The sequence below is a fragment of the Podarcis raffonei genome, chromosome 4 (genome assembly GCF_027172205.1).
Source record: "Podarcis raffonei isolate rPodRaf1 chromosome 4, rPodRaf1.pri, whole genome shotgun sequence".
In the NCBI taxonomy this organism is placed as follows: Eukaryota; Metazoa; Chordata; class Lepidosauria; order Squamata; family Lacertidae; genus Podarcis; species Podarcis raffonei.
In genome coordinates, this window is record NC_070605.1 from 59,457,130 (window position 1) to 59,483,244 (window position 26,115).

At 37.3% G+C, this 26,115-nt stretch overlaps 1 protein-coding gene across 11 annotated transcripts in view; it reads left to right on the forward strand.

The window, feature by feature from the left end:
* The window catches only part of CASK (calcium/calmodulin dependent serine protein kinase), a 127,027-nt gene that overhangs the window by 92,437 nt on the left and 8,475 nt on the right, over positions 1 to 26,115 (forward strand). For 3 of the 11 annotated variants that reach the window (XM_053386883.1, XM_053386882.1, XM_053386884.1), the window contains 10 exons: positions 1,090 to 1,168; positions 2,087 to 2,172; positions 3,853 to 3,921; positions 6,149 to 6,172; positions 11,689 to 11,757; positions 13,022 to 13,057; positions 16,647 to 16,843; positions 19,457 to 19,572; positions 25,281 to 25,361; positions 25,453 to 25,533. In XM_053386883.1, coding sequence (XP_053242858.1) covers positions 1,090 to 1,168; positions 2,087 to 2,172; positions 3,853 to 3,921; positions 6,149 to 6,172; positions 11,689 to 11,757; positions 13,022 to 13,057; positions 16,647 to 16,843; positions 19,457 to 19,572; positions 25,281 to 25,361; positions 25,453 to 25,533 — 838 coding nt within the window. The remainder of the gene's footprint in view (positions 1 to 1,089; positions 1,169 to 2,086; positions 2,173 to 3,852; positions 3,922 to 6,148; positions 6,173 to 11,688; positions 11,758 to 13,021; positions 13,058 to 16,646; positions 16,844 to 19,456; positions 19,573 to 25,280; positions 25,362 to 25,452; positions 25,534 to 26,115) is intronic. The other 8 variants (XM_053386885.1, XM_053386887.1, XM_053386889.1 and 5 more) reach the window with 5 other exon arrangements.

Genomic DNA, 26,115 nt, shown 5'->3' on the forward strand with positions numbered 1-26,115 from the left:
AATCCTTAAATTGCAATGAAAAAAATGATAATGGCTATTTCAACAACAACTTGGGATTTTGCAGAAGAATAAAGTCACAGATACTCTCAGAAAGGTTACCTCAGTTTATATATCTGATTTCTAGCTTAAGAAAGTATCCTCCAAGTGAACTTCAAATATCTGATAGGGGATATTCGCTCAAGAGAAGAATTATGACCTTTCTTGGTGTACCTGCAGTAGAGTTTTCCTGTGATAAGCCTTGATTTAGAATGTTAGCTGACGTAAACAGATATAACAGAATCTTTTCTTGGAAAGTTTGCATGATAGACCTTCTAAAGAACAACTATTTCCTAATATTGTAGATGGAAACCTTTGGCTTCCATGAATCCGTTAATAGAATTGGCCATTTTTTCAGCTGGTTCAGATATTTAAAAACTAACACATAACAGCCCAAGTGACCCAAAGGATTCTGCCTGCATGAAGGAAATAATGTTTGAGTTGGCATATCCCTGATTTCCCAGCACATCCGATCTGTGACTTCCTTGTAATTTCTGTGAGTGCAGTATCTGAAAGGAAAATACTACAATGTTTATGCAATTTGCACAAACAAAGTAGAAAGTGGTAGGTTTATTATTATATTGTGTATTAGTTGCTTACTATAAAAAGTCACTAAGTAAGTTGTAAAAGGTTCAGAGCAAAGAAGGCATAACATAAAACCAAAACAGTACATTTCAATAAAACCATTTCAGTGACCCTATGCATTCATTCATTCATTCATTCTCCCCCTCCTCTTGAAGCAGCCCAGGGCTGCAAACACATCCGAACTTTTGTTCTGTTTTGTTTTTAAGCATTCTAAAACAAAAACAGTTATGGGGGGGAAAAAACCTTCTAAATACAATTTCAGTTAAAAATATTCTAAAAACAATTATAATTAAAAACAGAATTTTATCTAATAATCTAAGGGTTGCCATAAACAGACTCTGCAACTTCAAACATGCTGGGTCAGACATTATTTCTTCTACACATCTGTGAAGAATACTCATATGAACAAATTTAGTTTCTGAAGATACTTCTTCCCTATTTTCTGAATTGATTGTTTCTTTTTACTAGGGAATCACTTTAAAAATGAATGAACTGAACCACTGCATTGTAGCAAGAATTATGCATGGAGGAATGATTCACAGACAAGGTAATGTTGGCATGAGAGCAAATTAGCACAACTTTCATGTGGTACCCTGCAGACATGCAGAGCTTAGAGGCATTGAGTCCAAGTGACGCAAAAGTACCTGGTGCTAGGAATTGTTCAGTGGCAATGGTCCCATACCTCTCTGCTTCAGCAAGTCCTGTTGCTATACCCCGGGGTGGCCAACTCCCAAGGTACTACGATCTACTCACGGAATTAAAGTCTGGCAGTGATCTACCCCCTTTTGGGGGGTTCAGGTCAAAGCTGCTGAGCTTTTTTGAGGGGAGCTACTAATCTACCACAGACATCCAGTGATGTACCGGTAGATCATGATCTACCTGTTGGATGTGCCTGCTATACCTGAAGCATAGAAATGCTTCAAGAAACGACATATAATGCAAAGGTTGGTTTCATATTATATTTTGTGAACCAGAGTCATGAGTAAGGCCTCATTAAGACATGAGCTAACTGGACTGCAGCCAAGGGCCCATCTCCAGTGGCTTGTGCATGGTGGGCTTCCTACAGCATTTTATTTTGTTTCTGCTGTGTGTTATGTTCTCTCTCTTCTGCCATCCTTGCATTTACTGCTTAGTATGGATCTGATTTTAAATTGTATTAAGTTTTAATGATTGTATCATTTTATGATTGTTAGAAACCACTTTAAGGTCTTGGAGCAAAAAGCAATCTGTACATTTAATAAAGAAAAAGATGTACATTAAAAGCATGAGAGTATGAAAACCCACTGATATATATAGTGTGTGTTGAATAAGAGAAATGAAAGTAGAGTATTTTTGATGTTAATATTTAATATGTTGATGTAGTTTAATATTATTTCAGGTATGGCTCCTTTTACTGCCAATCCTTTTTTCTTTGGGATTTGATGCCTCTGTTACACAATGCCATATTGCTTTCCTGCTTCTATAGGTACACTTCATGTGGGTGATGAAATTCGGGAAATAAATGGAATCAGTGTAGCAAATCAAACAGTGGAACAGCTGCAAAAAATGCTTGTAAGTATTCAAATTATACATCTGATTTATCTAACTTCAATGGAGGAATAAAAACTCAAATTTGCTTCTTTAACCTAATGGAATCCAGTGCTGTGAGCTTTGCTTCCCCATCACCTATCAATGTTTTTTCAAGAGATAATTCTTTGCAAGCTTAACCTCAGGCCTCAAAGCATTTGTTGTCCTTTCCCTTCCTTCTTCTGATTTTCTTACCAACCAAAGTGGGACGAGATATTTACTGTCCCTGAGGGCTTATCCACAGTTACCTTTTGCCCTGCCCTTTCCAGACGCCGGTCCACATTTTAATGCTCCGTGTCTGAACATGGGAGGGTGTGTGTGCCCCAAGCCTCCTGCACAAAAAACTGTTCTTTAAAGCTGAATTGAAGCAAACATCAGTTGAGGTTTTTCACGGATTGCTGTTTGCTCCAGTTGAGCTTTAAAGAATGGATTTTCACGGGGAAAGCTCCAAAGCAAAAAGGGGTGCTGGGGCTCGGACACAGAGCTTTTAATTGCGGCTGTGCCTTGAAATAGCAGAGGAAAGGTAAGCATGAATAAGCCCTAACTAAGTGTTTCAGTTGGGATGACTTGTACTACACACACACAAATACAGCATGATTTAGGGATACTCATAATGGCAAAATTAGAACATTTGTCTTAAAAAAAAATCTTCTTTTTCTCTTCCATTGAAAAGTAATGCTCCCAACAGTTAGACTGACCATTCTGATCCTGTCATTTTAGGTTTGTACAAATAACTTGTGTGTGTGTTAGGGTAAGGAGCAGAAGTTGAAAATGTTCAGTGACACCGATCTTTCTTTCATGGAAACAGTAATGAAAAATATTGTGTCTTCAGTGATTGCTGTTGTAGAAGTTGTTCAGTCTTTTGTTGTGTAAGTTTAATCTACACATTCTATTCAGGGCTGGAGATGCATTTTTATATAAAATACTTAACTCAATCTAAATAGTAGTACTAAGCACAGGAAGGAAGTTATTTTCAAAGCATTCTATTAAGCAGCTTTCATCTGTAAGATTTGATTATCCTTGTTGTTATCTTCTGCTTGTATGCCCGCATTTGTTGTTCATAAAATAATCCCATTCTTTGAATTTAGCCTCATTGTTGTTTTTAAAGAAATAATGGATTATGACAAGCCTTCGCATGCTATGTAAATAAATAATAATTATAAAATCTGCAGCAAGCTGCAGGTTTCACCTTATAATAATGGTCAATTTAGGTTAGAGTTTTTAATGTTAGTGTTTCAGTACTCAACGCCACTCTCTATTTTTCCATCTTCAGTATAACAAATTTTATGCTATATCAAAATTATTTTCTTTGAATTTAACATGTAAATTGAAAAATAGTCGCATGTCTTTGTTGCTAAAGTAAGCCAGGAAATGACAAGGAGAAAAGGTTGAAATCACCAAGAGAGAAGCAGCTTGCAGGTTCAAAATGTTTGTGATGTCTTGCTGATTTCTGAAGACTTCTAATGAGTACTAGTGAACAGTACAGGTGCATCTGGTTTGAAATACAGCCACATGATTGCCATATTTTCTATTTTATTTCTGAACATGAATTTCTGAAAGAACTGCTGAAGCCCTAAGGTGTTTTATTTTCTTGAAATATTAGATGGTTTTGAGTGTTCTGTTGTGTTTTTTTGTTTTTTAAAAAATGTATTTCACTTTCTCCAGAGGGAAATGCGAGGTAGTATCACCTTCAAGATTGTGCCAAGTTATCGCACCCAGTCTTCTTCATGTGAGGTAATGAATTTAATGAGTTACTCTCTTTCTTCTCAATCCTATAACCTAACTGCCTGCTGATGGCTGAATGTTATTGCTTTCTGGGAAATTGTTTCTGCCTGTGCTGTTAGATCACGCACACCAATTTTACAACAAAGATAACGGAACAGAGGAGTAGCGCTACCTACCTACCTACTGTGTCGTCCTTCTCTCATATCATTACATCAGCTCATTAATTGTTCCCTAACAGCTATAATATGAAAAAGGACTTGTACTATTTCCTGCTTTATTTTAGGCCTAATTGGGACATTGCATGGTAAAAAGCAGGCTTAAGTAAGTTTTTTAGTGCAGTGAATAAGATGGTATGTTCAGGAGGACTGTAAAGGCAAAATAAATTCAGAATGCATGGTCTGTTGTTTCTCAAGGAGTTAAAATGTTTAAACTACTATAGCAAATCACTGACAGAGACAGAAGGATGATACTAAAAGGAAACACACACTGTAGCAGCAGGGTTTTTTAAAATGTGAGAATTAAAGACAAGCTTTTAAATAGAAAAAGAGAAACATTTCGTATGTAGATGTTCTAGTAGAAACAAACCGATCAAGCCAACAGCCCAATATATTGCATCTAGTGAAAATATTAAACATCACAGAGGATAAATAAATTAGCAAAAAGATCAGTAAATTGTAAGTGCTTAGCAGGATTATGATTATCAATTAATGGGGGAAATTCCTGTTTGTTTATTATAAAAAGGATAACCATGTGACCAAAGGGCAAGATACTCAATAAAGAGATAAAAGTTATATAGATAAATAGGAAAAGAATGTTGAAAATGAATTCGTCATTGGGATGTATGATATATTTCATTTATGATATCCGTTTAATCTACCAATTTAGCCAGAGGAAAGCAAAAGCACCAGATGGCTGAAGAATCACTGATATCAGAAAAAAATGGGGAAATAATTATTTTTATTTAATACATTAGGACAAATTTCTGTATCTAGTACCTAATGAGAAGTACAGTCATGAAACTTCTCACTTATGATAGAAATTAAGTAGATGTTTGGCTTTGTCAGGAGTAAGCAACGCTATAACCAATTTTATTTCATGGGATAACTTATTTCATGAGACAAGTAAATGTTCTAACATACATAGGGTAGATTTACAAAGTCTGTTCCTGTTGAAAATGCTGATTTTGGGGGGGTAGAGTTATCTACCTGGCAGTAGTATGGCAGATCAAATGCCTTGTAAGAGAGAGAAGAAAAAGAAGAAAGGAGAAGATTGCAGTTATGAGAATTGCAGTTATGAGAAAAGCCAGCCCTTTTCAAAATCACAGATAATTATTTCATGATTTTAATACAGTGGTACCTCTAGTTATGAATTTAATTTGTTCCAGAGGTCCATTCTTAACCTGAAAGTGTTCTTAACTAGAGGCATGCTTTCACTAATGGGGCCTCTTGCTGCCGCTGTGCCGCCGGCACACAATTTCCATTCTCATCCTGGGGCAAAGTTCTCAACTCAAGGTAACTCTTCCAGGTTAGCGGAGTTTGTAACCTGAAACGTTTGTAACCTGAGGCATTTGTAACTCGAGGTACCACTGTACTTTATATCCTGAGCCCAAAGTTCCATATAATCACTGTTAGTTGTAAGAAGTAGAAATTCACAGTGGCTTATGGTAACTTGGATTCTTTTTGCAATTCATAATTGTAATGAGGCATGGATAGAATGAAATTTGGGGGGGATTATCTAGCCAAAGAAAATGATGTCTGTTCAAAAATATTAAAAGAAAACTATAATTAGGAATTTAACACAGTTTGCAATACTTCCAAAAAGTGGGAAGTGGTTCATGGATTTTGAACTGTACATTTAAAAAAAGATTTAAAAGTTTAGGAATATCCTGATATCAGCCAAACTAGCAAGGAGATAAATTAGTGGCACATTGTGAGCCAAACAGCTTTCAGAAAATATTTTAATATAATTCTGTTTAAATTATTGTTGGGTTACCTCTTTAATTTTTTTTCTAGTTTCATAATCTTTAATTCTGCAATGCCTAAGTGTAAAACTATTTAAAACACTTTTTTTCCAGGAAGTACATGTAACTTCTTAAACCAAAGAGCCTTCCACTCTCTTTTCTCCCATGCAAAATGTTTCTAATTGCTTGTTTGGGGTTTTGTACCTGTATAAAATATGCTTTGATAGATTTGTTTTGATTAAATTCATTTTAAGGAAGGATGTTTTTCCTACTTAGCAAACAAACTGGGAGAAATACTATGTAAGTGATGTCATACTTTAAAATACTGCATGCTCAATGTATCAGTTGTTCCTATGTGGATTTTCGTAGCATATTATAGATTGCCAATATACAGATACGCAAAATTATCATCTTCCATTCTAAAATGGCAATTATTTAATTTTGAAGTAAATTGTATTTATTTCAGTAGTTGCCAGAAGTGCATATAAGCCATTATTCAACATCCATGTAGATTACTTGTTTGTGTCAATAGCACAACATTTCACACTCATGTAAAAGGTAAGGAGAGGCCCACCTTGCACTGGAGGCTTGCCATGCTACTGTTTCTCCATTTTAAAACCTTGACAAGTTGTACACTCCTGTTCAGGAGTCGTGCAGTTGATTCAGTGCACAGTCTCCAAACCTTTTGTTTTAGAAGGATAAGTAATACTTTAAAAATGGCCTGGATTTTATTTTTTTTAAAAAAAACCCTGTGTTGGCATCACAAGTCACATTACAAACTGTACTGAATAGGTGCCCATGACACTTCCACACCGCAGTCCTCACAACAATCAAAGAAGCAATGAATATGCTAGCGGGGAACCCACAATTTCCCACACATAAATCCTACTCAGTGATACAAAGCACCACAATGTTGAGTGGATGTTGCCCTTCAAAACACCTAACATGGTTATAGACTATACCAAGAGTGCTTTAATTCAGGAGGCGGTGAAATAGCTTCAACCTCTAATACTAACCCTCAGCATAAGATGATTTTTAAAGGATAGTTTGTATACAGTAGAATCTTATTTCTCTAAATGCATTCTGCAAATGATTAAGCACATATCTGTAGTCAAGCACTGAAAACAAGTTACTATTTTTCTAGAACTCTCAGGATGTATTTTAGACTTTGATAATCACTTTGAGTTTTAAGAATTCTTTTTTTAGATGCTGCCTTTGTCAAAGCTCTCCTGCTCCTACAAAATAAAATAAAAAAAGAGATGACTTTACATTCATTTACGTTAAAACAATACAATTGGAGGTTTTTGATCCATAGAAGTAAAATTAGATCTGTTATTGTGTTTCTTTTCATTTTGCTTTTTACTAGTCATTCTTTTTAGTAGTCTATCCACACTTTGATTTTTCATTAAAAAACTCAACTTCTAGCATCTGTAAAAAGCTAAGTTTTCAAAATTTCAAAACACAAGTTATTGAAATGCATGTTTGAGTTCTTTGGAGAAGCTTTGCATTTTAAAAAAAGCACCAGGAAATTTGTGAAAACCTAATATGCAGGCTTTGGGTTGGAACCAAAGGTATGCCATCAGTCGGTGGAAAGCGTCTTCCATGCATGGAAGGGCTGTTTCTGACTTAGCAGGAAAGCATTGTGTGAGAAAATAATCCCCAGATCCAGAGGAGTTTCTCCATGTGTACAAGTTTTTTTGTAGGACTTTGCACAAGCTTATTATGATCTACTAGAATTTTTTATGCTACAGCTGGTATTTTAGTTATGCCCAGTTTCTTATAATGTAATGCAGTCTATGACACATTGTGCCTCTAGCTCTTGAGCAAAACTCAACATGGAACAGAACTAACAAATATTCTCCTAGTTGCTGTAAGATAGGCTAATAGTTAGAATTCAAATGTGGTGTTGAAATTTCATCCCCCAAAATATGTTGCTTAGAGTATCTTTCTCTAGAATGGTTCAAGCCTAATGGCAAACCATGGGTTGGCATTATGTGAACATAGTGATTCACTACTTCCCTTCTGGTTTGAGGTCAACCTTAATTTGCCATCGCATTTGAATTAACAAACTATGGTTTGAGCATGCCCTACAAACCAGTATTATATTGCATCCCTTAACTTTGAGATAGGTTAAAATTTATAACCTCAGGCTCCTCATCCATTAAGTGCACATTGAAGGAATGCATAGACTGTTTGAATAATACATCAGAGTATATTGCCCAGAGCTGGCGACCAACATGACATTCCCTTAATGCTGAAAGGTAGAACACACCTTTTAGTTCATGAGGCATTGCTTGAGAGGCTTGTTCCTAAAAGGTCCATGAGTTCCTTCTTCTGCAAGTAGCAAAAGTAATTATCTGAAAATGAGACAATATATACAGAGGAAGGAAATTTAGCCAGAGAATAGCAATGCGAGTTTTACCTTCATATGAAAATCTGGCATGAAGTGAAAATTCCATGGATAAATGGAAATTTGATTTCATTATTTATAGCAGAACATTGGGAATTGTGCAGAAGTCAAATCCATGTTTCCTCCATTGGGTTCTGCAAGTTGTTTTGTAATTTCAGGTGTTCAGAACTGTAGCTATGTTAGGAATACCTTGCTTTTTAAACTGAGTTCAGATTTCGAGTTGGCCTTTGGTAAGACAACTGAGATACAACAAATAAAGCATAACAAATCAAAGGAACATTATAAACAAATTGTATGGTTGGCCACAGGAGAATGTACAGCCTTTAGTAAAATAGCAAAATCTGTTACTGAACTAGAGTTTGTTTGTTTTAGTTTTTTTTAAAAGAAGGTAGAACCAAAGGAGTCATGAAGACTTCCTTACTGGCTGTTTGCACTTAATGTTTATTGGAAAACATTAATAATGTGTAAACACATTCTTGAGGTATGAATGCATTCCTGATTGCTACTGCAAATCTGTCGTCCCCTAATCTGCAAGTCCAAAATAGTGCTGCAAGGCTCCTGTTTCAGGCTGCCTGGAATTCTGAGCTGGAGGATAAGTTTTAGAACCCAAAGGAACAATGCAGTACTTTTTTTGAAGACCCTCACATGTCTGATGGGACGCGGGTGGCACTGTGGGTAAAACCTCAGTGCCTAGGACTTGCCGATCGTATGGTCGGCGGTTCGAATCCCTGCAGCGGGGTGAGCTCCCGTCTTTCGGTCCCAGCTCCTGCCCACCTAGCAGTTCGAAAGCACTCTTAAGTGCAAGTAGATAAATAGGTACCACTTTATAGCGGGAAGGTAAACGGCGTTTCCGTGTGCTGCGCTGGTGCTGGCTCGCCAGAGCAGCTTCGTCACACTGGCCACGTGACCTGGAAGTGTCTCCGGACAGCGCTGGCCCCCGGCCTCTTAAGTGAGATGGGCGCACAACCCTAGAGTCGGACACGACTGGCCCGTACGGGTAGGGGTACCTTTACCTTTACCTTTACACATGTCTGATAATACAAGCTGAGAGTTAGATATGAAAAAAGTATGGCCAAGGAGAGAAATTATATGCGCAAATCAACCCACTCAGTATGCAGAAATTCACCAATCCACAAGTAAAGAATTGTGCCCAAACCTCACTATAAACACCACAGATTCACATATCCAAACATCCAGAGTTTGCCCACTTCCTTATTTGCTTGCTTGCTTCAGCTTTGCTGGTTGGTAGCAGCTATCTTTAGGCAGAAACTATGAAGGGATTGAGGGTGCAAGATCAGATGAATCAGTGAGTAGGAGGGATCAGACAAATCAGTTTTTCCCTTTGTCTCTCTTTTGCTGATTGGCTGCAGAAAAAATTGAAGGGGGGGGAGAAATTGGGAAAATCCCAGATTAGAAGTATTTATGTCAGAAATAATGGAAATCATGAACTCATTATGTGAACACTCACCTGACGAACGATTTTCACAGAAAGTATTGTGCTCGGTAAGCAGGACCTGCAAGTATATGTTTAAAAGGCTATTAAAATCATGGGTTATATCCAATACTAGTCTACTCAGAGTAGCACTCTTGAAATTAATGACCCAAAGTAATCATGTTCATTAATTTCAGTGGGTCTACTCTGAGCAGGACTAGCATTGGATACAACTTTATTTTGAAAATCATAGAGTCCGAACATTTTTCCTAAAAGGATGATCTTACAATATTTCCTAGAAGACAAATGATTGGTGATTAGACAGACTTCCCTAGGCAAAGAATACAAAATATGGGAGCCATAACAATAAAGACTGCTGCATCTCCTCATTGATAGCGCTTCTTGACTGAAGCTACTCCTTCTCATATCAATAGATGGGTGAGCCCTTTTGAGGAAAATATGCAGCTGCCCCTGTTGTGTGTGTATGTGTGTGTGTTTTGGGACTACAGTTCCCATCATCCCTGACCTCTGGTCTTGTTAGCTAGGGATGATGGGCGTTGTAGTCCCAAAACATACATATACATGCTATTAATATTAATATTAATATTAATAGATGCATGCACAACTGTTTAAGCTGAAATGTATGAGGAAGCCATTCGTGTCCTCTGTTGTTTTGTAACACAAGAAGCTATTGACCCGTTGCAATCTAATATGGTGTTAGACATATTTTACTTATTGTTGGGGAAATTATTAAACCCAACTGAATATTCTCATCCTAAAATATCAGAGTCCTGTACTTTTGCCTCAGTCCTTTTTTCTATAATGTAAGTGATTTGTTTTACTATGGAAGTATTCAAAAAAAGTTTTCTTTTTTGACAAGTTTGTCATGTATTATATGCCCCATCAGAAGTGTAAATATATTTCTTCTAAAGAGTGGTTGGGGAAACCCAGCCAGATTGGTGGCATATTATTATTATTATTATTATTATTATTATTATTATTATTATTATTTACAATATCATACTATTCCATTTGTTTTTAAGCAAGCCATGTTTCTTCATGTTGCCCTCCAGATGAACTGCAGACTATGAAAAGCCCAACAGAATTTACAGATTATTATTATAGGAGGAAGGCCTCCCCATATACACCAGAAAGATAATAGCAAGTTTTCTATTCAATTATGTCCCAATATTTCAAAATACTATGAAAGAGAGGCCATTCCAAGTTACACACACATAAAAACATATATATAGTATGTCCCACTTACATTTCAAGTTTAAAAAATAGACATTAATTTAGATTGCGTATTTAAAAAATATGAAAATACTCGAGACTCCTGGTTTCCACATCATGCTAAGCCAATCCATGGTTTAGCACAGTGACAGCCAAACCTGTCCCTCCAGATGTTTTGGGACTACAATTCCTATCATCCATGACCTCTTGTCCTGTTAGCTAGGGATGATGGGAGTTGTAGTCCCAAAACAGCTGGAGGGCCAAGTTTGGCCATCACTGGTTTAGCATGAACTTCAGAAGAGAAGAGGGTAATAATTTTGCTCCTCCCCTGTTGTTTTGCTGAGCTAAGCCATAGCTTGATTCAGTGTGTCATCTGAATCTGGATGCATGGTTTCACTCTCCCAGACAAACCTCAAACTGTAAACCATGCGACAAAACCTTGGATAAAGCTTAACATTAGTCTAGAGAGAGCTAAACTACAACTAGGTTTAAACAATACACAGAGCCAAAATATGGTTTGGTACAATATAGCATCAGGACCACCTGGGAGAAGCAAAGCAGCCACTTGCCTCTCTTCCAGAGTTTGCACAAAGCTGTGGTTTGGCTTTGTGTGATGTGGAAAGCAGACCAGGAAAGAAAAGGCAAAATAATTGGTCATAAGCCTGTGGATAACTGTTGACATGAATATATCTGTGTTCTGCAGTAGTGTTGTGTGATAATGAACCTTGTGTCTTATTTCAGAGAGATTCCCCCTCTACATCCAGACAGTCCCCAGCTAATGGCCATAGCAGCATTAACAATTCTGTTTCGGTAAGACTTCTAGACAGAGAGTATTCAGATCTTGTTGGTGCTCATCTACCATTCCTGTTATGATTACATGTTCAGTAGAAAATTGTGTTCTGCTGATAAAATCAAGAATACTTAGAAGTCTAATTCCCCATTCAAGGGTTTACGCGACAACATAATCTTCTCATTAAAATCCCTTTAATGAGTTACATTCAACTGTAATGTAAAAATTCACTCATCCCTGAAATATGCTTATCATTACCCTCATCCTGACTTGCTCAAAACTAAACCAAAAGGCTAATTTCTATTTTCAACTTTTGAAGTGGTCTTTTGAAGCAAAATATTTGCACAGCAGGTATTTGGAGGGTTTTGGTTTTTTTAGACCTGGACATTTTTTATTTTTAAAGCTCTGTAGATTGCAGTATTGGTTTCCGCTATCTCAGTTAAGGAATTGGTGTGTCCTCTGCTGTTGTGGTATGTGCACATATTTTTGTGAAATATGAGCCTTGCCTGGATATGAAAAGCAAAAGGAACTGGCTTTAAACCGCATTTATAATCCCAAGCTATTAACATCACATCTTTAACACAAAGTACTTTCTTTTTAGTCATATGTTCAGGAAAAAAAGGTACTGTTAAACATAATGGCAGACACCACTATTTTTTATCATTTGTTTTTCACTGAACATATATGGTAAAACACTAGAAAGCACCTGTAGACAGATCTTCCTTGAGAAATACTTAGATAATTGTGCTGTTAACCCATGTACTATAAGATGAGAAATGGTATCTGTTTCTGCGAACTTTCAATTAACGTCAATATAGACTGTTATATATGTTGTTTAAAATACTGCCATTGTAATTAGCTACAGGAATAATTTGGTTTATGTATAAACACTAAGATTTATATGAATTAGAAATCTATTTAGACGTAATGGCTGGATACACAGTAGCTTTCAAATTGTAAAAACAATTTATTTATATAATTGTCCCAATAGGAATATAATTAGAATGTTAAGACTAAAAGAGGGGTCCTCCTTTGCTTACAGGTGCTTTTGTGTTGAAGATGATGAATTCTTATTGAAAGCACATTTTCTGTCTGCTTAATTTTTACCTGCTTTCTTCAGCTTGCTGCTAAACAGCCTGGATTTGACATTTTTTCCTATTAAATTGTTATTTCTGAAAATAAATTTGTTGTTAATACTTGCAAATTAACTATTTGCTTTGATACTGTTGACTGCTTTCAAAGTAAAATGAAGTTTTCTTTTCCTGGGTTGGCTTTGTTCTGCAGGACTTGCCATCAACAACACAACCAAAAGGACGACAGGTGAATAGCTATTCTACGTGGAAGCTTTCCTAATTTAGCGCCTTTAGTTTGTAGCAATCACTCCTTACCATCTCAAATGTGGTATTCCATGATGTGCTGACTTTAACTCTAAAAACTTTTCCCATTTTGTGTTTTACTCACCTAGCTGATTCATCATAGTTCCATTTTCCTGTGACCTGAAATGTAGTTATATATATATATTTTATTACAACTTTTATTATAATTTCTAATAGTAGCTAGATTCAGGACCATGTGATGTGTTGATGCCATCATTCTTCTAATGTTTCGTTTTCATTGCATCTTCATGGTTGTCGTTTGCTGCCCTGAAAATAATATTTAGGCATTTACTATACATAACAGTTTTTCATGTGTGGTAGTTGTGCATTCTTGAGTATTTTGGTCTTAATAAATACTAGATTTTCTTAAGTTTCATTATGCTGAGGAGGAGATGATTAAGGGACAGTTCTTACAAGCTGGAATTTTTTATTTATGATTATTACTCAGGTATCCTGATAATATTTGGCAATACCTTTAGAATTTATTTATTTATTTGCTTGTTTGCAGGTTTATAAACTGCTTCACAACAAAAAATTACTGAAGTGGTATACAATAAAATAATAATAAGTATTACAAACACCATGAACAAAGGACAATAAAACCAGTTCTGTAGTTACGGTTATTATTGCACAAAATGGCTGGGTCACATTTCATGAAAAGCCTTTTAAAACAAAACTCCCTTTAGTTAAATATAAAAACAGCTAGGTGTTTGTCTGATTTCAAATGGTAACTGATTCCAAAGGGCTGGAGCTGCAACACTAAAAGCCTAGTTTCTACTGCATACTAATCACACCTCTGGGGCATGTGATACTTTTAGCAGTGCTCTATCTGAAGAGTGTAGTTCCATGGCAGGGATATATGGGGTGAGGCAAGTTGTTTAGGACTTTACATGTTAAAAGCAAAACCTGGAACTGATCCCAATAGCATATTGGTAGCCAGTGCAGTACCGTGGCAGAGGTTTATGTGGTGTAAACAGGGTGTCCCAGTCAGCAACCTAGCATCTATATTCTGCAACAGCTGCAGATTCCAGACTAAGCTCAAGGGCAGCCCCATATAGAGCACCCTGTAGTAGTCCAGTCTTCTGGGTACCAGGACCATACCCACAGTGGCCAAGCTATCTCAGTCGAGGAATAGACATAGGATTTGAGCTCTGTTTATGTGTCCTCATGCAGCCCACTCATGGCATTCAAACACCAATCTAGACCCTGATTCAGATATTACAAAGAAGCAATTTTGTGTCGTCATTTTTTTTTTGTCTGAATGTGCTTCAGTTTACATTTGCTTACCCTCAGCTTCATTTCCCATTTTAATGCTCATTCACCCAGTTTGAATAGATATCTGTTTGGAGCGCCTCACTGTTTGTTCTTACCACCCTGGACGAACTTGGCCACTTTGTTGCTCACCTGTAACTCTACATCATGACAAAGTTAAAACAAGCACTGGGCCCAATATTGAGGACCTCACATCCTGTCATTGTGAGAACTGTCCTTTTTTCTACTTTTGTCTTCCTGCTTGACTTGTTACTGTTCAGCCAGGTACCGATCCATTAAAAGACCTGTCCTCTGATCCCATGACTGACCGCTAAAAGTACTCAGATTCCGTTGATGACAAATTCCATCAAAAAGTTTTTTGAAAGTCGAAGTATGCAATATAGCCTAGATAAGTCCTTTCATATGATTACTGACACTCTCAAATAACTTTTAAGTTAGACAGAAGGTACCCTTGCAGACGCAATATTGGTCCTTTCCAGTCCTCAAGTACAGAGGCTGATCTTGGAGGTGTTAACAGATTTTTGTTAGATCAGCTATTTCATGTTTGAGTTCTTAGGAACTCCTAAAATGGATATCACCTGAATCCAGGGATTTGTCTGTTTTTAATTTGTCAATAAGGGACACGGGTGGCTCTGTGGGTTAAACCACAGAGCCTAGGACTTGCCAATCAGAAGGTTCGCAGTTCGAATTCCCGCGACGGGGTGAGCTCCCGTTGCTCGGTCCCTGCTCCTGCCAACCTAGCAGTTCGAAAGCACGTCAAAGTGCAAGTAGATAAATAGGTACCGCTCCAGCGGGAAGGTAAACGGCGTTTCCGTGCACTGCTCTGGTTCGCCAGAAGCGGCTTAGTCATGCTGGCCACATGACCCGGAAGCTGTACGCCGGCTCCCTCGGCCAATAAAGCGAGATGAGCGCCACAACCCCAGAGTCAGTCACGACTGGACCTAATGGTCGAGTCGTGACCCTTTACCTTTACCTTAATTTGTCAATAAGACCCAGAATTTCATCTCTTGTCATCACTGTTTGGCACAGTTCCTCAAATTCCCTTTCTGAGAAAGTTAGTTCAGCTACAGGGATCTGTCCTACATCTTCCACAGTGAAAACAGATGGAAAGAATTCATTCAGCTTCTTCACAATTTCCTTTTCTTCCTGTTAATACATCTTTAACTTTCCTGTCTTCCAAAGGTCCAACTGCCTGTCTAGCAGGTGTCCTACTTCTAATGTATTTTTTCCTTAAATGGTTGCTCTTAATGTTTTTAGTGATACGCTTCTCAAAAAAATTCTTTGCATCCTGTATTGTCTGCTTGCAATTCATTCCAAAACATCACTTGAACAACAAATTATTTCAAACTAACTCATCAATTTCAAAAATAGTAGCATCTTTATTTTTAAAAAAAATCCCAAGACTTGGGAAAATACAACCAAGAATTCCAGATTTTAAATTAGTATATATATTTAATACAATACATGTTGAATCTAAGGGCTAGATCTTTTCCTTCTCTCAGTAGACCTCTGGCCATCTGACAGCAAAATTAGGCATTCCTTCTATGATTCTGTCCTTCTTATCTACAGCTGTCATGACTCCTGAAGGCTGGAGGTGCATGAGGGAGAACTGAGGATTAAGACAGGACTTGAGATGATGTTGAGGAAGTTATTGGGGAGCCCAGACAAGGAATCGTTGAAACAGGGCTTTATAGACTGGCTTTCTGTCAGTTGCTTGAGGTCTTCAGTTGGGGTGGGATCTGCCGTGGGGTCCCAGTCCTCTTCCTCCAGGGTCTGGGTCAAATGGAATCTTAACATACATAAAAATGAAAGATTTAGAACACAGGAAGCTGCCTATAGATATGCCCCTAGTAATATAGCTTGTGTTCAGCACATAGTAAAGATGCACTGTGTGCATCATTATTTTTCATCTTCTGAATTAAAGTTTTTGTTAGTTAAGGTATTGTCCATTAAGTTATACATATTTCTATTTCATATTTTGAGTAACTAGTAACAATATTTTAATGTAAACAGACAAAGAGGTGAAGTAGAATTTCAAAGTTTCAATGGAATGTTAAAGCACTCCAATTAAAGGCTTCATCAAAATCATTACCACAGTTCTTTCCAGCTTTTTCTGTTTTGTTTTCAGCCGTCATTCTTATGTCTAATACTGGTATCTTCCTAAGCCTGGATGCAAACAGTGATAGTTAGATTATAGAGTAACATTTCACCTGTCTAACCATATTAACATCGCATTGTTTTCACAAACTCCTGTTTTATAGATATATGTAAGAGCACAATTTGAATATGACCCAGCAAAGGATGACCTCATTCCCTGCAAAGAAGCTGGTATCAGATTTAGAGTTGGTGATATTATCCAGATTATTAGCAAAGATGATCACAATTGGTGGCAGGGTAAACTGGAGAATTCAAAAAATGGAACTGCAGGCCTCATTCCTTCTCCTGAGCTTCAGGAATGGTATGTTTGGAATTTTATAAAATTAATATGTCTGTAATTTAAAATAAATTGGTCTGTCAAAATGTGCCTACGATTTGAAACATTTGTTCCCTTTTTCTGGCAAAAAAAAGTGTTTGATTTAGTCAATTAAATTGGTCATTCAGTCTAGTGCTCAAAACACACATACACTGTTATAGCAAGAACATGCACATATATCCTGAGACTACTCCTGGGAGACGTAAGTGGTGGTAACACTGCAGTGATAAGATCAGTCCCTGTGGAACTTATTCAGGCAGCCTCTTTGTGACAAAGAAAAGAAAAATTGGTCTTACTTGAAGTGTAGTTTTGGGAGTGGAGCATCGTTTCCAACGAAATGGGTGTTTACCATGTCTCACAACAAGGTGAACACCCATTCCATTGGATACGACGCCCTACAAACTAAAATATGCCTTCCATAATCATTTCTATCAACAATTCAGTGAAGACGCAGATGAGTGCTGCCATGACGTTTTCTCATTGATATTTTGAACAAGTGCTGTGGACAATCCATGAGAAATTTATGGTTGAAAATGGTGTTGCATTTGTCCTTCCTTGGCTAGACTGCCAGGTCTACTAAACTAAACAAATTGTTTGGGGAGAGTTGTGTGATTCAGCAACCATTTTTCCCCACCATCTTTAAAATAATAGTGAGATTAGACACTAGATAGTAGCTGTATAAATTATCTGCTTATACACTAGCCTTCAGAGGGCTTTTATCATTGCTGTCATCTGAGGCAGCAGTAGCTTCCTCTAATTTAAAAATGTATTGGTAATCCCATTCAACAACCTGCTCTTCCTTTTAGTGTAAATGGTCGCTAACATTTTCCCATACACCATGTTGGCATTGGACAAATAAGAGGATACTTTCAGTGCCTCTGTTTGGATACTATCATGTAGTAGCAGTGTCCAGATCAGATTGAAGACAATGTTGTTTTTCTGCAAATGCCTTGCAAAGCAAGTCCATAACAAACTGCAGTTAGTTCACATAAGTGACCAACCAGAGAGGGCAACAACCCCTTGCCTACGCAGAAGAGCTCCACCAGATGGCATGGCATTTGTTTCACTCCCATGGCATGACCTTCAAATGATATCTGTGTTGTGCTTAGTTTGATTCGGCCTGAATCTTACACTGCTTGCCCTCAGTTGCTTTTCCTGCTGCTTTAAGTTTCTTAGCAATTCAGTTACCAAGGAGTAGCACCTTACAAAAGTGTGAGAATAGAATGCCTAGCTGCCACAGCATTGTAGCCGTACTCAACTTTGATTTCATATATCAACCATTCTGTCACCAGAGTGACCTTTAGTGTCAATGGATAAATCCTCCAAATAATTCTGTAAGTCAAAGGATCCATCAGCTTCTGGAGAAGTACTGCAGAGAGCATGAACTGAGACTACTCAGGCCTACATAAGGTTGTGGTCAATTCATGACAAAATGTATTACAACAATACCCTCATACCTTGGCTACCTAAATCTAGGACGCTGTTATTGTTTAGTCGTTTCCGACTCTTCGTGACCCCATGGATCAGAGCACGCCAGGCAGTTCTGTCTTCCACTGCCTCCCGCTACAGAACGCTTAATCAAGAGTGTATCCTGCCTTCTGTGTGTGGTTTCTAATTAATTAATTAAACTTACACCCTAGTCTTCCTCTGAGGAGCTCAGAGCAACTTATATATGGTTCTTAGTCAGCACCCCACCAAGGCAGCTTCCAAGATTATACTTGTTAGACTTCAGTAGCAGAAATGCATCATATAATCTTAGGCCATTATCTGGGTTTGTAACACATCAGCATAGCCAAATGATTGTCATAGCGGCCATGAAGTTCCTGCTAAAGGCTTGATAATAGCAAACCTGAAGACCAGGTCTGTTATTAGGAAGTCTCTAAGATAAAATCTCAGTCATCCTTATCCTATATGTGGATATAGTCTGTACTGGTTATCTACTAAAAGGAAGGCTACCACTGTAGAGATCAGAGATCTACTCCGTACCCAAATTGTGGCTGATGTTGCACTAAATAACCAGGTGGAACAAACTGGACCACTATGGATTAAGCAGCAGTCCATCCTGCTTTTGGCAATGCGAATGAAATCAAGGCCTTCCTTCATGTTTAGACTATGAAGGTCATGTAATTTAAGTTTGTTTTCAGATCACCCTGCTATTGGAGGATTGTATTCATGATAGTTGCCCCAGGAGCTCCCTCCTGTCATCAGTCATGACAGTCAGTAGCCATGGCAGGCTGAGGGGCTTTGAGAACTGGAGTACCTTCTGCCATGCCCTGTGCTGTGACTGATGAAAAGAGCCACAGCTGTCAAAGTGCTGCTTCGCCCCTGCCTTAGCTCCTCTCAGCAGCTGCAGCTATATTTTAAAGCAGCAATAACTCATTTGACTCCATGGTGGCTGCTGGTGTGGTAAACAATGAATTGGTGTTTTGAAAAGGGTCATCAAAAATTCCAATGTGAAGGCTGGGGAATGAATTTTAATCTGTCCTGCAAAAAAAAAAATGGTGGGGGAGATTATGTTACAGATAAATATTAACATTGCTTCATTTAAAAAGTAATCTTTAGTAACAAGCTGATAGTTTTTTCCTCTTCACCTACAAGGCGAGTGGCTTGTATTGCTATGGAGAAGACTAAACAAGAGCAGCAGGCAAGCTGTACTTGGTTTGGAAAGAAAAAGAAGCAATACAAAGACAAATACTTAGCAAAGCACAATGCAGGTGAGAAAAACATAATGCACATAAAGCCGTATTTAACATTGCTGCATTGTTCATTATCAAGTAAAATTTTAATTTCACCAATGTCTCTCAGTGGAAACATTTAACTTAAAAAATCCAGATATTGAAGCGTATGAAAGCATAAGCGCTAAACAGATACTGGTGAATAAACAATATATGGGAAAAGCAATGGTTAGCATAAGTTGAATATGGAAAATGTGCTGATGCATCTGGGGCAAGATCTGCATCTTGGAGACAGTGTTAGGTAATCTGAGATGTTGTACAAGAATGTTTTTGCAGCTGTACAGAATTTGCATATGCAGTTGAACTTCCAAGAAAATACAGTGCTCTTAAGAAATAAAACAGTTTTAATAAGTTTAACATTATGCATATCTTTTGAGAGTTAGTGTAATTTATTACATTTGACGCTTCTCACATCTGAGGAAGTCTCAAAGGGAATTAGCAAAAAGAAAGAGACTGGGTACATCATGGATTTCATTACAATGGAACTGAAAATTATGCATATTTTCATCTACTGTATGTTTGCATTTGGGGGGTTTATATTTTAAGTTTTTGTGTTAAGACATTTCGGTCTAATGTGACTGTGGGCACTGTATTTGTGATGAAGATGTATTGTGGTACTCTGACACTCAGACAATTAAGCGTTATAGGGCACTTCCAAATTCTGGAACTTGCTTAAATATACAATTTGTTGTGTATTTTTCATTCCTTTGCTATAGTTGAAGGAAGGGATTTTTGTTTTTAAGGAGTTTGGGAAAGGGCTATAGAAGAAAGGGTGGGAAATTTGGGACAACCTAAGTACAGTTTCTGTTGTGGGGCAGGGGAGGAGAGGAGCAATGAACATGACTGAGACTGAGGAGTTTTGGTATCTTGAATGTGGCAATTCCAGGTTCTCACCAAATTTGGAAATATTTCACCAGAACTGTGCACACATTTTGAGACACGCACACACCCAGACTCTACATTTGGGGGCTATTCTCTAAAAGATATTATATGAATGCAGCAGTGAAAATTCCTGTAAATCCTTACCCCTTGCTTTTCATGCTAACATAGACACCTCCCACTTTGTCCTTCAGTGTCCTATGCACAGTTGGAAATAGTATCTAAGCATTAGGTACAATGTATTGTGAGTGGGCATCCATTGTGCAACAGAACGGATATTTTTTATAGTCGAGCTACACATAGCTACACTGACAAATAGAAAAGGACAGTGCAAATATTCATAAGGGTTGCTTGTATATTAAAGACAAAAGTTCCTTTCATATTTATTAGCATAATTATTTCTATTCTATATGTTTTACTCCAAGCTCCTAAAATTAGGACTGTGCCTGTTTGTTTGTTTGTTTGTTTGTTTGTTTGTTTGTTTGTTTTAAAAATATTTAAGTTTTTTACAAAAACAAGTTGAAGATTAAAAGTAATAGTCAAAGTGTGAAAATATAGTTTGCATACATATTCCAGTGTGTGGTGATAAGCTCCTGTGTATAACATCAAATCTTCATATGAGACCACAAGCAGTTCCCCCATGGCCTGCAAACTCGTGTCACCTGAATGATAGATTGAAATCTACTGTGAATGTTTTTCTGAAGTGGATTTTCCCACACAATACTCTGTACTATTCTGCTGTGTTAGTTACCAATATAAAGCGCAATAATGTACTTCAAAATGGACCATTACCTAGATGGATCTGCCTTGTGAAAAAACTGTTACAATACAATCAGAGGCAGTGAATTCAGTGAGACTTTCTTCTAAATTGTTCTTAGGATTAGTGCATTTTAATTTGGACCATCAAATGCAGAAATCACCATGTTCCAAAGCATGCTCATTAAAATGTGGAATTTGTCAAAGTATGGGCAGGCAATTTGGAAATTGCTTCATATTGCTGGTGGGGTGCATTTCCTTGCATAGAGTCTTATGAAAAACTCAAATGTGTTTAAGGTAACAGGAATAAAATTCAAACAGTAAATGTTTCAAATTGGAAAGGCCCAATCTATCTGAGGTAAACGGTGTTAAGTCCGATTGATTTCAGCAGAGAGATTTAAGCATGTGCTTAACTCACCCTCTGAAATGAATGGGATTTAACAGCACTTCATTTGAACTACCGTACTTCATGCCCCCAATTCACCTAATATTCTAGGTTTGGTGGGGATTGGTCCATTCATAATTTATGGAATCTAGGAGGAGTCCAGTATTTATTATGATGATGAGTCACAATAAATTGTAGGTAGTTGTACTTGTATTTTAAATCTGAAGCAATAACAAGTAAGTACATAGGCAAAAATGGAGTTACATAACTTGGATACCTGATTTGTGTGTCATTATCTTCTTGCCTGTTTCTTGTGCTTTGGGTGAATGAGTGGTCCTGTCCCTACTACAGTCTCTTATCAAAGAGAATTTGAAACTGCTGGCAGAAACTTTCTGGGTGTCAGACACCAATCCCCCAAAATAAATCCAGAGTTCTTTGTGTTTTGCTGCTACCATAGAGATTGTCAGGACCCCTCAATCTGTGTGTTTTTAATATATTTGGGTTTTTTAAAAATGCTATGGAATCTGTAGTGTACAGACCAGTTGCTAAAACTACCTCTGCAACCCTTCCTCCCTTAATTCTTTCACGCCCCATCGTTCCACCTTTTCCTTTCAATTACTCAACCTTTGCACATGCGCAATATCTCATTCTCAATACTGATGGGGAGGCATGTTGCTGCCTTGTTAGTAATGTGTTTTTTAATTTTTAAAAAATACAAGTTATAAATGGTGTCCTCCAAACAAACCAGATGGCTAGACACATACTTCACAAGGAAAGGAAAGCTCTTTAAAATAAGTTCCAAAATTCAAACTGGTTTATTTTTCTCCTCCCTTTGAGTGGTATCCAATGGTGCATTTCCACAATTGGAAGGAATCATTCCTTTTGCAGAAGCATCTTTGATATAGTGGAGACCTCCACTGGCAGAAGAGAAGAGGGAATTACCCTTATAAGTCTGTGAAGCGGATTTAAGCATTCAGGGGGAAAGGGCATTCTATCCTACAAAAAATGGGGAGGAAATAGTCCTCTAGATCAAACTGTTCCCTGAATGGAAGGACACCATGGAATTCAACCCTGCATTTATAGTGTATAGGCAGTATTTCTTACCTTCTCTCCTATTTCTGTTATCTCTGAATTCCTTTTTATTTTATTCCTAGTTATTTTAGAAATTCTGGCCATGAGGCTCATTCTTGCCCATCAATATCTACAGCTAATTGGAAGTGCAGGTTATTACTTCTAAGTTTTATTTTAAAATTATAAAGTAAGAGTGGAATCTAGTGCTCTGTGAGTGGACTTCCAGTTGCACACAGAAGCATTGGATACAACCCTGAATTTATAAAGGCCAAGTGTTGTGGGTTTCTTTTCTCTAAACACCAGACCATAGGCATATTCAATTATTCGTCTGGTAATGCCAATGACAGCAACTTACAGGACAGAGCCAAGTTTTTATAAAACATGCTTATCATTTAACGTGATTTATTTGCCTTGTGTTTAGACTATTGCATGGTGAAGTTTATTTTGTGCATATACTTTTATTTTACTAATATATTATGAGCCATATTTCAATGACCCCTGTACATTTTTCATGCTGTCTTAATCCCAATGGCCTCTGTGCATGTAAGTAACCTGTCAAGTGACAATGCCTCTTTATTTGCTTCTTACGGTTTCCTTTCAATAACTCCTTTTCTTTATTAGCTAGAAGTGTAGAAGTGTTTAAAAGTTCAGTCTGTAAATGTGTCCATGTACTCCTGAATTTGTGTTTAAAAAGTCATTTCTTCATTTCTGTTGGAAACCCTGAAATTATTAGTGGTCATGATTATTTACCAGAATGTTTTATTCTGTTTGTTTTGTAGTTAAGGAACTGTGTTCTGTTTTCACTAAGGGTGGTTCTACTCTTAGCAAATATAGCAAGGGCCTGAAAAGTACTACCGGGTGACCATTTTTATTCTTATTAGCATGATATATTATTTTGGGGAGCTGGAGTGAAGTTTTTCAGAAGGGAAATTTTTTAGGACTTAATATTACTAGTTACTGACTTAGGTGGGATATTGTAGAACAAGCTCTTTGATTTTAATAACCTGAGGATATAACTGACACACGTTCTTGGTACATGGCAATATAAGTTCTTGAGATATGTTTAGGGATAGCTCTGAAGAAATGTTAAAGATGTAAATATTTAAAAAATACCTAGAATTTGCCTGGAAATGTTTTTGAAACTAAAATGTTTCGCTTGCTGAAGTAGATATTGGCTTTTAATTCATCAAGTGTTTATGCCCCACCTTTTGATCTCAAGGGACACCTCTGCCACCGTAGCAGCTATATGGGGTGTGGGGTTTATTTTTTAAAAAACAAAACTGAAAGCTTTCTAACATTCTTGACATAATATTGCTGTACCTGGAGATAGATTTGGTCCAAACGTAGCCTTCCAACAAATGAAAGGGGACCTTCAGCTGGCCAAAATGGGCTGAGATGCAGTGGAGACTTCCCTTGGAAGAAGGGGAGGACGTAATTGTCACTCATTTCCCCACTCCCTCTGCAACCCTCCTAGCCCCTCCTCATGCTCTTCGGAGGCTTTCCTGATCCTCCAGAGCAGCTTGTTGGGAGGAAGGCAGAGGAGGCTGCCTGGAGAATGGGAAAACTGACCAATGACAGCAGGAGAGTACTATGGACAGAATTACACCTGAAGTTAATCTGGATCCACCCACTGACTGTCCTGTCCTGTCCTGGAAATAGGTCCTGAAAAAATGTTTGGATGTCCTGGTTCTGAATCTAAATTTAAAATGGTACTCTAATAAATTGATTAAAGTTAAGCCATGCATACTGTTAGGTCCTCCCTTTTTTTTCAAAATCATACTAGACAATGTTTAATAGAATGGCTTCTTCACTATTAACATCATCATAATTTAGTTATTCAAATATACCATTACAATTGGCCTAAATCCTTCAGCTGACAATTGTTTTCTACAGAAATTATTAAAGCACCAGAAACCTGTCATTATTGGCCACAAGTAAGGACAGGGTTGTTAATTTGATTTGCTGTATCATAGCAATTGACAGTGGTTTGAGATCACATTGCAGTAAACATAAGGAAAATTGAGAACCTTTACTAGAGTCATATTTTATTAAATGCTTGAATTATGGTGGTGGCTTTATAGTGTGCCGTGAAGCCATCCTCTGTCATCAGATCTTTACTCACCGTCTGAAATTTAGAGAGCATGTTAATATAAAATTAGCACTTCTGTGTGAAGAGAACTCTACTTACAATTAATCTGATAAATGTACATGGAAGAGTAAGTAAAACAATAAAACCAAACAATTTAATGCATTTCCATAGTTTTAATAAAATCTAAATCTTTATTGTCTGTGTAAGTAGATGTTCTCATATTTGTATTCATCTGTCTACAAACTTTATTGCTCACTTTCAGGAATCCCAGAATTTTCCAGAAGCACTAATTTTTTGTAACGTGCATAGTGCATGATCTCAAATTCTTAAGCATGCAATTTGAAATATGATCTTAATATTGAAGCAAAATTAGCTTGTTTAATAAATTGAAAGAAGGAAATGGTTGGTTAAAATATTGGTTTAGCCTATAAATTTGGCATTTGTGGAAAATTGGGTAGATTCGCTATACTTTTTCACCTTATTTCTGGCTTTTGTTTTCTGTTTCAGTGTTTGATCAATTAGATCTTGTCACGTATGAAGAAGTAGTAAAATTGCCAGCATTCAAAAGGAAAACACTAGTCTTACTAGGTAATTTCAAGCATCATTTTTGTTCTATAATTGAAATTTAAACAACATAATTTTGAATCTCTGTGATAATATTAAATTTCCTTTCCTGTAGGAGCACATGGTGTTGGGAGACGACATATAAAAAATACACTAATCACAAAACATCCAGACAGATTTGCATACCCTATTCCACGTAAGTAACTGTGTTATGAGGCAGATAGCTGCATATTAACTACTTATTATGATATACCTAATTTGTTACTTTCCAACAATTGTAATTTGATTAAAAGCTAAATATAGTGGTGGTTTTCAGAGTTCCTCTACCAACTCCATCCATCAAGTCCCTTGCCACCTGCTTCATTTTGTGCATTCTGTAAACCATGTATGGAATATGGCCTGAATTTACTGTACACTGGAAACCATCCCCAGGCTGTTTGCAGTCCTGCAGTCAGAGGTTGACCATAACTAATGCACAACTTTTATGTTGGGAACCGCCCTGCGATCTACAGATGAAAGGCAGTATACAAATTTAATTAATTAATAATATACACTGTTGTGCAATAAGCAGAGCACAAATACATTGCAAGAGACGACTGTGGGAGAAGGTGCTGCATGAAGAACGCACCTGATAATTAAGAAGGCAATTTCTCTTTCTCTCTACACCCAGTAGAGATCATTGATCAAACCAGCATGAGAGGAACTGCCTCTTGGAAACACTTCCAGCTTTTTTGTATGCCCTTTCAATCATAAGGCTGAAAATAAATTTTCTGTCCTT